Source organism: Dipodomys ordii, unplaced genomic scaffold (assembly GCF_000151885.1).
Source record: "Dipodomys ordii isolate 6190 unplaced genomic scaffold, Dord_2.0 Scaffold19, whole genome shotgun sequence".
Lineage (NCBI taxonomy): Eukaryota > Metazoa > Chordata > Mammalia > Rodentia > Heteromyidae > Dipodomys > Dipodomys ordii.
The window spans coordinates 2,252,961-2,266,686 of NW_012267235.1; the positions used below are offsets into that span (position 1 = coordinate 2,252,961).

Sequence of the window (13,726 nt, forward strand, 5' to 3'; positions counted from 1 at the left end):
TGTCCCTCAGCTCTTCAGCTCAAGGCGAGCACTCTACCACTTGAGCTACAGCGCCACTTCCGGCTTTCTGGTGGCTTATTGGAGATAGAGTCTCACAGTCTCTCCTGCCCGGGCTGGCTTTGAACCGTGATCCTCAGATCTCAGCCTCCTGAGTAGCTAGGATTACAGGCGTGAGCCACCAGCGCCCGGCTTACCACAAGTTTTTTAAAAGAACAAATCTATTACCAAATACCATGATGCATAACTGTAGTAGCACTACTCAAGAGGCTGAAGCAGCAGGACTGAAGCAAACAGTTCTGGGCAACACACACACACACACACACACACACACACACACACACATTTTCTCTCTTTTTTTCTCTCTCTCTTACCTTTTATCCAAAGCTCTCAGTACTTTAGCAAAAACTTCTAATTCACAAAATTCACTGCCCAGTTGACATAAGCGCCCCTGTTGGTAAAGCTGAAATAAAAAAGAAACATGATTTTAAATGTTTAAATTTAACTTCTACTTTAGAAAATAATATGCTTAAAAATCATAAAACTAGGAAAGAACAAAGGAAGAACTTAATTCCAATCTTTTTCTTTCTTTTTTTAAAATTTGAGACATATTCTCACTCTGCAGCCTAAGCTGTCCTCAAACTCAGCCTGAAATACATGGTGAGGTTCAGGCCTATATATATATGTATACTTTAAATCTATAAAAAGTCATCAAACAAGCACATATACACAAACTACATACACACAAGGAAACTTATGCATCTCATTTTGTTCAGAAATCTTTGTGAGTCATTAAGTAGTAAAAAAGTTCACAAATGGAAATAACTACAACACATGAAAAGTGAACACATTCTCAAAACGTTGTAGTAATATATAATTTGTTTTTATGTTGTATACTTATGTTACATATGCATACACATAAAAATCTGAAATGACCTCAATAATAAAATGTTTACATCTATGGAAATGATTATCTTAAAAGTTTTTCACCTGTCATCATCATCTTTCACCTCGATTACTACAAAAGTTTGGCAGAACTTGTTTCTCCAATTACCACCCTTGCTTGTCACACTTTACTGTCAGAATAAACATTTTTTGTTTTGGGGGGAGTGGTACCAGGGCTTAAATTTAGCCTTGAGCTCTTGTCGTACGTCCAGTCAGCATTTTGCTCATTAATTGGAGATGAGGTCTTGAATACTTTTTTGCCTGGGCTGGCTTCAAACCTTGATCTAAATCTCAGCCTCCTAAGTAGTTTGGATTGTGGTTGTGAGCCACAGGTACCTGGCCAGAATGATATATATATATTTTTTTTTGGCTAGTCCTGGGGCTTGAACTCGGGGTCTGGGTACTGTCCCTGAACTTTTGCTCAAGGCTAGCACTCTACCACTTGAGCCACAGCACCACTCCCGGCTTTTTCTGTTTATGTGGTACTGAGGAATTGAGCCTGAGCTTCTTCACACATGCTAGGCAATCACTCTACCACTAAGCCACATTCCCAGCCCCAGCCCCAGAATAATCTTTTAAACTAGCCCTCTACCTCTCACCTCATACAAAAATCAACTCCAATTAGATCAAGGAACTCAAAACCTGAAACTTCTGATCTATTACAGGAAAATGTAGAAAAAGTCTGGAAGATATATAGGCACAGGTGGATTTTTTTCTGAATACCAGATGCTCAGAGAATGTGATCAAAAATTGACAAAAGGAGGGCTGGGAATGTGACTTAGTGGTAGAGTGCTTGCCTAGCAAAACACACACACAGACACACACACACAGACACACACACACACACACACACACACACACACACACACACACACACACAGTAAGAAGCAGTGCTGTGGCTCTAGTGGTAGAGTACTAGTCTCAAGTAGTCTCAAGTAAAATGAAGCTCAGGGACAGTGCCCAGGCCCTGAATTCAAGCTCCAGGGCTGGCAAAAAAAAAAAAAGAAAAGAAAAAAAAAAGAAGAATTGACAAATGCAGCCATGCACCAGTGGCTCATGCCTGTAATCCTAGCTACTCACAAGGCTGAGATCTGAGAATCAAGGTTCAAAGCCAGCCGGGGCAGGAAAGTCCATGAGACTCTTATCTCTAATTAACCACTAGAAAACCAGAATTGGTGCCAGGCTCAAAGTGGTAGAGTGTTTTCCCTGAGCTGAAGAGCTCAGGGATAGTGCCCAGGCCCAGAGTTCAAGCCCCATGACTGACTCCCCAAAAAAAGAATTAACACATGGTATTGTACCAAATTTGAAGGATTCTGCATAGCAAGACAATTACAAGCACCAAGAGACAACCGACAGAATGGGAAAAAAATTTTGCTAGCTATTTAACAGATAAATAATTAATAGCAAGAACATTCAAAGAACCTAAAAAAAAAGATATAAAAGAAACATACAGGGCTGGGAAGGTGGCTCAGTGGTAGAGCGCTTGCCTTGCATGCCTGAGGCCCTGGGTTCAATTCCCAGCACCACATAAGCAAAAAGAAAAAAGCCAGAAGTGGCGCTGTGGCTCAAGTGGTAGAGCACTAGCCTTGAGCTGAAGAGCTGAGGGACAGCGCCCAGGCCCAGAGTTCAGGCCCCACGACCGGACCCAAAAAAAAAAAAAAAAAGAAACATACAAATGGCTAATAGATCCATGAAGAGCTGGCATTCATTAGTGGTTCATTCTTGTAATCTTAGTTACTCAGGAGGCTAAGATCTAAGGATCTTGGTTTGAAGCCAGCATGGGCAGACAAATTGAAGAAACTCTCTATCACCAGAATAAGCAGTAAAATGCCAGAAGTGGAGGTATGGTTCAAGTAGCAGAACACCAGCCTTGAGGGAAAAAAAAAAGCTGAGAGCACGAGGCACTGAATTCAAGCTCCAGTACTGGATAAAAATACATGAAGAAATGTGTTCAACAGCTTTAGCCATAAAGGAAATGTAAATCAAACCACACTAAGATTCCATCTCACTCCAGTTAGAAAGGCAACCATCAAGAAAACAACAAATGCTGACAAATATTGGGGGAGAGGGGGAGTGTCCCTCATACAATGTTGATGGAAATGTAGTGATTTGGAGGCAGCCAAGACATATAACTCTTCGAAATAACCAACAAAAAGCCAACAGTGGAGGCATGGCTCAAGTGGTAGAGTTCCAGAAATGAGCAGAAAAGCTAGGAAGGCAGAAGAATGCTTCTACTGCCAATATCATATTTAATGGTTAAAAAAAACATTTCCTCTAAAATGAGGAACAAGACAAAGATGTCCACTTTCTCCATTCTTTTCAATATAATGCTAGAATTCCTAGCCAGGGCAATAAAGCAAGAAAAAAGACATAAAAGGGATCTAAATAGGGAAAGAAGTCAAACATCTCTATTCAAAGATGGTATGATATATCTACAAGATCCTAAAGACCCCCTCCCCAATCTCCTAGAGCTGATTGGTAACTTTGGCAAAGTAGCAGGATTCAAAATTAATCCACAAAAATCAGTAGCTTTTCTGTATACTAACAATGAATAGACAAAAGAGAAATCAGGAAACCACTACGATTTGCAATAACCTCAACACAAAAACAACAACAACAAAAATCTAGGAATAAACCTAATCAAATGGATTAGAGGTGTGGCTGAAGTGGTAGAGTACCTACCTGTCTAGCAAATGTGATCCCCTAAATTCGATCCCCAGTATGAAAGAAAGAAAAAGAGAGAAAGAGAGAGAGAAAGAAAGAAAGAAAGAAAGAAAGAAAGAAAGAAAGAAAGAAAGAAAGAAAGAAAGAAAGAAAGAAAAGAGAAAAAGCAAGCAAGCTTTAACAAAGTGAAACACTTCCACAACAGAAACCTTAGAAGCCTGGAAAAAAAAATTAAGACACTAGGAAGTAGAAGACATATATATGTTCATGGATCAGCAGAAGAATTATGAAAATGGTCATATTGCCAAAAGCTATACAAATCCAATGCAATACCCATCAAAATCCCAATGTCAATTTTACTTAGCTAGAGAAAACAATCCAAAAATTCATACTGAACCATATAGCCAAAGCAAATCTGGAGGAAAACAGCAAAGCTGGAGGCATCACAATTCCAGACTTCAAACATTACTACAGAACTACAATAACAAGAATAATTGGTACTAGCACAAAAACAGGCCTTGAAGACCAATGGAATAAACTGGAAGACAGAAATCCAGGAATTTAAATACGTATGTTTGAAAAAACAGCTTCTTCGACAAATGGTGTTAGGAAAACCAGACTTACATATGTAAAATCAGATCCCTGTTACACTGATAATATCTCAAAATGGATCAAAAACCTCATCATCAGACTCAAAACCATGAAACATTAGAAATGTATTGAGAGAAATATTAGAAAGTATTGGCATGTACAAGAACTTTCTGAGTAAAGTTCCAGGAGCTCAGCAAATCAGAAAGAGAATCGACAAATGAGATTACATCAAATGATGAAGTTTCTGCACAGACAAAAAGAAAAAAAGAAAAAAGAATAACGTGTCATTTGTGAGGAAATGGATGGACCTAGAAAAAAATTTCTTTTTTTGTTGGTCATGAGCTTGAATTTTAAGTTCACATTAGCTTGCTTCCCAACTTTTTTTTATAATAAAATGCCCCAGTGCTACAATTTTTAAGAATTATTCAGCATGAGCCGGGCACCAGTGGCTCACTCATGTAATCCTAGCTACTCAGGAGGCTGAGATCTGAGGATCGAGATTCAAAGCCAGCCCAGGCAGGAAAGTTCGTGAGACTCTTATCTCCAATAAACCGCTAGCTCAAGCGGTAGAGCGCTCCTCTTGAGCTGAAGAGCCCAAAGACAGCGCCCAAGCCCAGAGTTCAAGCCCCACGAAAAAAAAAAAAAAAAAAAATTCAGCATGGCTTTTTTTTCTTGCATTTATTTTTCACATTTAGATCAGCAATACATCTGAAGTGACTTTAGTATACAATATGAGGTAAGACCAAGATTTTTTTTCCCTCATATAGACACCTAATTGACCAACACCATTTATTTAACTTTCCTTGCTCCACTGTTCTGTTGTAACACTTGACAGTTTACCTATCAGTCTTTTTCTGGGCTGCTTTGTTCCATTAATCTATTTGCCTTTTCAGTGTGCCAATACTGTATTATCTTAATATTGCTAGGTATTCAGCAATAGAAATTCTAGATTTTTTTTCTTCCTCATGATTGCTTTGGTCTGATACATTTTGGTTGTGCATCCTTTTAATGGTATTATCCAACCATTCCTATTTTCTCTTATTGCCTGTTTTATAAATGGGCTGCCTATTAAAGCCTTCTGGATACGAGTTGGTTGCCTTATCTGATGATTTATATTAGATCTTTCTTTATTATAAAGCTTGTCTTTTATCTGCTAAAGTCATTTGCACTGTCCTCATAAAATGTGGTTTTCCTTTTTTTTTTTGCCAGTCCTGGGACTTGAACTCTGGACCTCAGCACTGCCCCTGCACTTCTTTTGCTCAAGGCTAACACTCTACCCCTTGAGCCACAACACACTTTTGGCTTTTTTTATGTGGTACTGAGGAATCAATTCCAGGGCTTCATGCATGCTAGGCAAGCACTCTACCACTAAGCCACATTCCCAGCACACTGACCTATTAATATTTTTTGAATAACTGTTTTGTTTTTTTTGTGAAACATCATACCATATAACAAAATAAAATGAATAAATTTAATATGTAAATATGATTATTGAGATCCTAAAACCTGTAAAATAAGTTATTAGTGATGAGTCTGTAATTCCCATTTCCTGCATGGGGAGCAGGAAATGTTTCTCTCTATTTTTTTTCTATTTCTCTCTACTTTAACACTGTTATACCAAAATAAATCCCTCAGCTCTTCAGCTCAAGGCCTCTACCACTTGAGTCACAGCACCACTTCGGCTTTTTTCTTTTTGCTTATGTGGTGCTGAGGAATCGAATCCAGGGCCTCAGGCATGGAAGGCAAGCACTCTACCACTGAGCCACCTTCCCAGCCCTTTTTTTTTTTTTTTGCCAGTCATGGGGCTTGAACTCAGGGCCTGGGCACTATCCCTGAGCTTCTCTTTGCTCAAGGCTAGCACTCTATCACTTGACAGCACCACTTCCAGCTTTTTCTGTGAATCTGGTACTGAGGAATCGAACCCAGGGCTTCATGCATGCTAGGCAAGCACTCTACCAATAAGCCACATTCCCAGCCTCCCTGTCTATTCTTTAACACAGTTTTAGTCAGGTACCCTTCTCATGTACCTCAGTAGCCATTTACAACTTTCCTACAAAAATATACCATTCGAACTTCCTTACCCTCAGCAGACCACCTCCTCATTTATGGTAACTATTCCTTACAAGCCTCAGAGAAAGAAGCACTCTTTTCCCAACTCTAATTTAGAACAAATACTTTATGTACAGTAAAGAAGACAAAAGGGGGAAAGATTTGTTAATTGTTTCTGTTCAGTCTCTGCTCCATAATTAATTTCTACCCTAACTGGTATATTTAACCTCTCACTCTGTTTCTGACATTTGGCTAAAACATATATTCCAGCTGGGCGCCGGTAGCTTATGCTTGTAATCCCAGCTACTCAGGAGGCTGAGAACTGAGGGTCTCGGTTCAAAGCCAGCCTGGCCAGGAAAGTCTCTCAGACTCTCATCTCTAATAAACTACCAGAAAAACCAGAAGTGGCGCTGTGGCTCAAGTGGTAGAGCTCTCACCTTGAGCTGAAGAGATGAGGGACAGCGCCCAGGCCCAGAGTTCAAGCCCCATGACCGACCCCCCTCCCTAAAAAAAAGGAAGCCATTGGAATATATATGTTGGGGGAGGATGAGGGGGTGCCGGTCATGGGGCTTGAACTCAGGATGCAGGTGCTGTCCCTGAGCTCTTTTGGTAACTCTGAGTCACTGCGCCACTTCCGGGTTTTCTGGTGGTTAATTGGAGATGAGAGTCTCACCGACTTTCCTGCCTGGGCTGGCTTCAAACCATGATCCTCAGATTTCAGCCTCCTGAGTAGCTAGGATTACAGGCATGAGCTGCCTGCACTCGGCCACTTCATATTCATTTTACATTCTACTCAACAACTTATCTCTCCTATCCCTCCTTAAGGAGCATTCAACATTCCTATTTTACCTCATTCATCCCACAGCTCTCTCCTAAAGGTACTGATCAAAACTAATACAGTAATACTAGATTATACCAACCAAGAAGTTTGGGAAACCTTGATTACAAAAATAACTACAATTTTGTCCATAACCATGTACAGAAATTAGTACTAGCAGAGAGATCTGATAGTTCCTCTTTAACTCTAAAGTGGAGAAAATTGGAAACAAGAAGTACATGCCGGGCACCGGTAGCTCATGCCTGTAATCCTAGCTACTCAGGAGGCTGAGATCTGAGGATCGAAGGCAGCCCAGAGGAAAGTCCGTGAAACTCTTATCTCCAATAAAGCACCAGAAAACTTGAAGTGGCGTTGTAGCTCAAGTGGTAGAGCAGTAGCCTTGAGCTGTAGAACTGAAGGACAGCGCTCAGGCCCAGAGTTCAAGGTCCACGACTGACAAGAAAAAAAAAGAAACAGTACATATCCTAAAATTTTTACAAGTTGGGGAGAGGATGAGTACCTATATATGTAAATTTAAAGTACCTTAAAAAGTACCTATTAGTATGAGCTGGTATAGTATTTAAAATTTTTCCTTCTTGTATTTCTGTAAACAGGAGTCCTGTCTAGCACTATGGCTTATGCCTGCAATGCTGCTGTTCAGGAGGCTGAAGGTGGAGCTATGTTCCAGGATAGTGGGGCAGAAAAATCCACTACACCCTATCTCCAAAATAGCCAGCCAAAAGCAGATCTGGAGGTGAGTCTAGAGGTAAAGAGCAGTGGCAGAGCAAGGAAGCTAAGCAAGAAGCAAGGCCATGAGTTCTAAACCCCAGTACCACAAAGAGAGAGAGAGAGAAAGACAGAGACAGAGAAGTATCAAGATTCACTGACATGGGCTGGGAAGGTGGCTCAGTGGTAGAGCACTTGCCTTGCATGCCTGAGGCCCTGGGTTCAATTCCTCAGTATCACATAAGCAGAAAAAAAAAAAAAAAGCCAGAAGTGATGCTGTGGCTCAAGTGGTAGAGCGAAAGCCTTGAGCTGAAGAGCTGAGGCGCCCAGGCCGAGTCAGGCCCCACGACCGGACCCAAAAAAAAAAAAAAAAAGATTCATTGACTTAGCCGGGTGCTGGTGGTTCATGCCTGTAATCTAGCTACTCAGGAGACTGAGATTTGAGGATCACGGTTCAAAGCCAGACCAGCCAGGAAACTCCCTGAGACTCTTTTTTTTTCTTTTTTTTGGGGGGTCCGGTCATGGGGCCTGAACTCTGGGCCTGGGCACTGTCCCTCAGCTCTTCAGCTCAAGGCTACCACTCTACCACTTGAACCATAGCACCACTTCCGGCTTTTTTTCCTGCTTATGTGATGCTGAGGAATGGAACCCAGGGCCTCATGCATGCAAGGCAAGCGCTCTACCACTGAGCCACCTTCTCAGCCCCCTCCCTGAGACTCTCATCTCCAATAAACCACCAAAAAACCGGAGATGGCGCTGTCCCTCAAGTGGTAGAGCCCTTTCCTTGAGCTGAGGGACTGTGCCCAAGCCCAGAGTTCAAGCCCCACTATGGACCAAAAAAAAAAAAACCCAAAAACAAAAGATTCACTGATTTTTTACCCTATTTCTACAGGAGTTAAAAGAACAGTTCTAGGTCTGATGCCTTGGCTCATACATATAATCCTAGCTATTCAAGAGGTTGAGATCTGAGATCACAATTCAAAGCCAATCAGGTGGTAAAGTATGTGAGACTCTTACCTCCAATTACACCCCCCCCCCAATGTGGTCGGTAGAGCTTTAGCCTTGAACAAAAAAAAGCTCAGAGACAGCACCCAGACTCTGAGTTCAAGTCCCAGCACCAAAAAAAGTTTTATAATATTTTTCAATACAATAATTTGCTACTGCAAAATACAAAATCTGTCTTAGCAAAAGGCACTTCGAAATATGAGGTTTGAAACTTGAACTAAATTCCTTAACGTCCTTGTCTATAAAAATAGATGAATTCATATTTTAACTGTAAGGCTTGATCAAGATAACAACACTGTTCAGGGCACAGATCAAATACCTTCCTTCATCTTAGCACAGTGCCATACTTACAATAGGTGTAAAACTATTAAGGAGTAAAAAGCACCAAAAAGAAGCAATATTAAAATTCTGAATATGTGAGACAGAAAATGTGACAAAAGCACTATCTGTTCAGACTCCCTAATAATAACCTTCGGAGGAAGACCTTCAATTAGATGTGGAAATTACTAAAAGACACTCAAGTATTTTGAGGGAATTCAAGTAGTAAAGGTACTATTAAATTACCAGTGCTTTCCTCTAAAAACTGTACAAGTTCACACATGATTTAATGAAATTTACAGAAATAGCACATACAAAGTTGCAATTTTCCAGGTTGAGAAAGGAAAATTTAATTTGCCCTTGGGAAGGAAAGCATCTTACTGCAAAAAATTTCCTTAGCTACACACAATGTATCAAAGAGATCTGGAAAGAATGGAAAATTTCCTCTAAATCCACAAATAATACTATGCATAACCAAAATAAATCTCCAAATATTTAGGGGAAAAATAATTGCAAAAAACAGGATTGGTGCAAAGCAGCTGGGTTTAGAATGCACCACGTCAGTTGCAAATCCTGAAAAAAATATTCTGAGGTTGGAGAAAGCAGGCAATCTTCCCAGTAAAACAACTGCCTTAAAACACTGGACATACAGAAGGACATACACATCTGTTAAATATCGGCTTACACTGTTCCAGCCAACTTACAAACCAAGAGGAAGTGTTTAAGACCAAAAAAAAAAAATCCTCTTCTACTTCAGGTCACATTTTGCAAGGGTGGCTACTGCAAACTGGAGTGATCCATGCTGATTCAAGTCAAGAACAGAATAATAAATCCAGTGTTCAAATTCAAATGTGGAGGAGAGGAAAAGGGAGGTTTCCAAGTCCATAAAATTCTCCTCCCTCTCAAAACACTGCAAAATTGTCCACCTCTAAGGACACTTACCCTTGAAACTCCTTGGAGAGTGGTATGGAGACTTTCTGTTCACATTTTTTTTTGGGGGGGGGATGGAGGGAAGCGATTCAGGAATGTGGCAAGATTGCAACTTTCAAACACATGTATACAATTTAAATTTTCTGTTTTTTTTAAGAAAATACCACCTCTTTTCAGTCGACTAACACTCATTAATTTAAAAAAAAGCCAATTTAACACCAAGTATAAATAACAACAACAACAACAAAAATCAAAGCTTTCAAGAATATGCAAATAAACCACACGGACTATTTCCCAAAAAAAGAAAAAGAAAATCTCTAACTCTCCTGAGATTTGGGAAAAGAATAAGAAATGAAAGGACACGAAGCAGGGGAAAGGGGGGTGGGGGTGGGGGTGGAATCAGCGAGATGGGAAAGGGGAGGGAGACTACAAGCAAAAAAAAAAAAGTCCAGCTGATAATTGGGAAGAGAAGGCGGAAAACAGCCCTAAGATAACACAGCAGAGAAGGACTGGGTGGGACAGGGGCGCCATGGAGGAGTTTCCCCGCAAAAGGCCTACCCAAGGCGGGGGGGGGGGGGGGCAGACGGAAGGCACCGAGTAGCAGGGGGACGCCAAAAGGAGGCAAGGCTCATCAGGAAGAAATGTCCAGGCCTCAAAGCTTAGGAGCCTGGGGATCTGGAGAGTTGAGTGATACTGGCCAGGGCAGCAGACGCGTCCGAGGCGGGCTGCTCTTGCTACGGGGGTGAGGGGTTAACTGCGGGGGGGGGGGGAGGGTTCGCCGACGTGGAAGGGGGTGCGGCCCCGCGGGGCTGCGGCCGGGGCGCAGCGAGCAGGCCCACGGCCCGTACCTTGTAGTAAACATCGAACTGGATGTTCTCCGGCAAGGAGCGGATGTCTCGGCGGGAGCGGATGTAGTTGTCCACGACCGCGGAGATGGCGGTGTTGTAGAGAGTCTCTGGGATCCACTCGAGTTCTACGGCCGCCATCTTCCTTCCCTCCTCCTCCTCCGCCTCCTCCGCCTCCGCCTCTCGAAGGCCCCCGCCTCCCTCCGTAGCGAACCCCTCTGCGGCCCCGGAGGATTCGGAGGGGCGGCGGCGGCGGCGGCCACGCGGACACCCGGCTGAAGGGCAGGGCCGCCCCTGCTGCTCTCGGAGCGAGAAAGAAGACGACCGAGGAAGCGGACCAAGGGCCTGGTGTAAAAGAGCGGGACGGGACCGGGCACACAGCCGAGCCGACCCGGGCAGAGCGGAGTCGCGACGAGCTAAGGCCGAGGCGAGCGGGGGACCGAGCCAAGCCTCACATTCCGGGTTTGAGAAGAACCCGGGCTCCGTCCCAGCGCTGAGCACTGCAGGGGCGGGGCTGCGTGTGCGGCGTCATGACGTCAGCCACGCCGACGCGCTGCTGGAGGGAAGGAATGCGGGATGGGAGGGGTGGGGGTGGAAAACGTGGGTGGAGGGAGTGAGCGGGATCCCTCCCACCCGCAGCCTGTTCTATGCAGGGCGAAGGAGACTTTGCACTGGGAGAAGTTCTTACGTGAGTGAGTGTGTGTGTGTGTGTGTGTGTGTGTGTGTGTGTCTGCATCGGGAGCTTTCAGGGAAAAAAATAAAACTGGGGGCCCTCTCCCCGCAGAGTGCATAGTTTAGCCATACAGTAAAAATTAGGCATTCACAATTATTAAATTACTCTTTCAATCAACTTTACACATCTTCCTTTCCTTTTATTCTAAATAACCTTTCCATTGCCTCTCTCTTTCCCTGCTTCTCCCCCCCCCCCATATTTCGTTATCCAAATAAAATTTTCGAAAAACATAAAAGAATAAAGATATCCATCCAGCTCCAATTTGGAAGGAAATTCAGCTTGATTATTGGCTGAAACACAAATCGTGTAGGGATTAAATTTAACAGACTACATCGTGACTGTGATAGGTTTTGATAGACAGAAGTGAAGATTTCAGTTTTCAGTCCTGTATTCAAGGAAAGGCTGTTGAATAATTAGGTTTGTTTCAACTCTTTCCCTTCCTTAGCCTGAACATCTGCTGTTTATGTAATTTAATTTTCTAAATCTGGGCTTTAAAGAACTTGATGCAGTATCTATGTTCTCGACATTAACTGGGAAATTGTTGCTGTAATTGTCAATGACATTGTTGGTCTCTTAGTCATCTATAACAATATAAATCCTGAAACAACAATAATAACGTCCTGTTATTCAACTCTTGAAATCATTTGGTAGTTGACAGGCCAGACATGTATGTTTAGCAGCTGGGTCAGGCTTATTTACCTGTATTGATAATTTTGTATGATTTGTAAACAATGTCATAAGTATTCAAATGATGGTTGACCAAAAAAATAAAGAATTTTCCCACCCCTTGCGCTAAAGGAATTGGAAGGGGTTTCCTTCAATTGGTATTTCAGTGTTAATGGATCAGTAACTTAGTAAAAAGAAAAACATAATCTTCTTCAATGTATATTAATTTATTCATCTACAGTCCATGAGCCTAAGAAAGCCATGGTTCCTCTCAAAGAAGAGTTGCCAGATTTATCAAGTAAAAAAAATATACAGGGGGCTGGGAAGGTGGCTCAGTGGTAGAGTGCTTGCCTTGCATGCCTGAGGCCCTGGGTTCAATTCCTCAGCACCACATAAGCAAAAAGAAAAAAGCCAGAAGTGGCACTGTGGCTCAAGTGGTAGAGTGCTAGCCTTGAGCTGAAGAGCTGAGGGACAGCGCCCAGGCCCAGAGTTCAGAGTTCAGGCCCCACGATTGGACCACCCCCCCCCAAAAAAAAATACAGGGCTGGAAATGTGGCTTGGTGGTAGAGTGCTTGCCTAGCGTGCATGAAGCCCTAGAATTGATTCCTGAGTACCACATAAAAGAAAAAGCTGGAGTCAGGTGCCAGTGGCTCACACCTGTAATCCTAACTACTCAGGAGGCTGAGATCTGAGGATTGTGGTTCAAAGCCAGCCCAAGCAGGAAAATCCGTAAGACTCTTATCTCCAATAAACCACTCAGAAAACCAGTAGTGGCACTGTGGCTCAAGTGGTAGAGTGCTAGCCTTGAGCAAGAGAAGCACAGGGACAGTGCCTAGGCCTTGAGTTCAAGCCCCAGGACTGGCCAATAAAACAAAACATACAGTGCATGGTATGGGATGCTCAAGCCTGTACTACTAACTGCTCAAAAGGCTGAGATTTGAGGGCCTGGGAAGGTGGCTCAGTGGTAGAGCACTTGCCTTGCATGCCTGAGGCCCTGGGTTCAATTCCTCAGCACCACATAAGCAAAAAGAAAAAAGCCGGAAGTGGCGCTGTGGCTCAAGTGGTAGAGCGCTAGCCTTGAGCTGAAGAGCTGAGGGACTTTGCCCAGGCCCAGAGTTCAGGCCCCCAAAAAAAGGCTGAGATTTGAGAATCATGGTTCAAAGCAGGAAGGTCTGTGAGAGTCTTATCTACGATTAACCACCAAAAAACTAGAACTGTGGCTCAAGTGGTAGAGCACTAGCCGTGAGCAAAATGTCTCAAGGCAGTGTCCAGGCCCTGAGTTCAAGACCCAGGACTGGAGGGAAAAAAAAAAACACAAAAACCAACTAGGTGCTGGTAGCTCATGCCTGTAATCCCAACTACTTAGGAAAATAATATTTCCAGAGGATCAAGATTCGGAACCAGGGGCTGGGAACGTGGCTTAGTGGTAGAGTGCTTGCC

The 13,726-nt window shown here is 42.9% G+C and overlaps 1 protein-coding gene across 1 annotated transcript in view; it reads right to left on the minus strand.

Moving 5' to 3' along the window:
* Positions 1-11,384, minus strand: part of Appbp2 (amyloid beta precursor protein (cytoplasmic tail) binding protein 2) — a 58,761-nt gene extending 47,377 nt beyond the window's left edge. Inside the window, exons 1-2 of the mRNA XM_013013393.1 lie at positions 10,891-11,384; positions 372-460 (exon numbers count right to left, since the gene is read on the minus strand). Coding sequence (XP_012868847.1) covers positions 372-460; positions 10,891-11,028 — 227 coding nt within the window. The 5' untranslated portion in view covers positions 11,029-11,384. The remainder of the gene's footprint in view (positions 1-371; positions 461-10,890) is intronic.
* Positions 11,385-13,726: the final 2,342 nt, after the last annotated feature.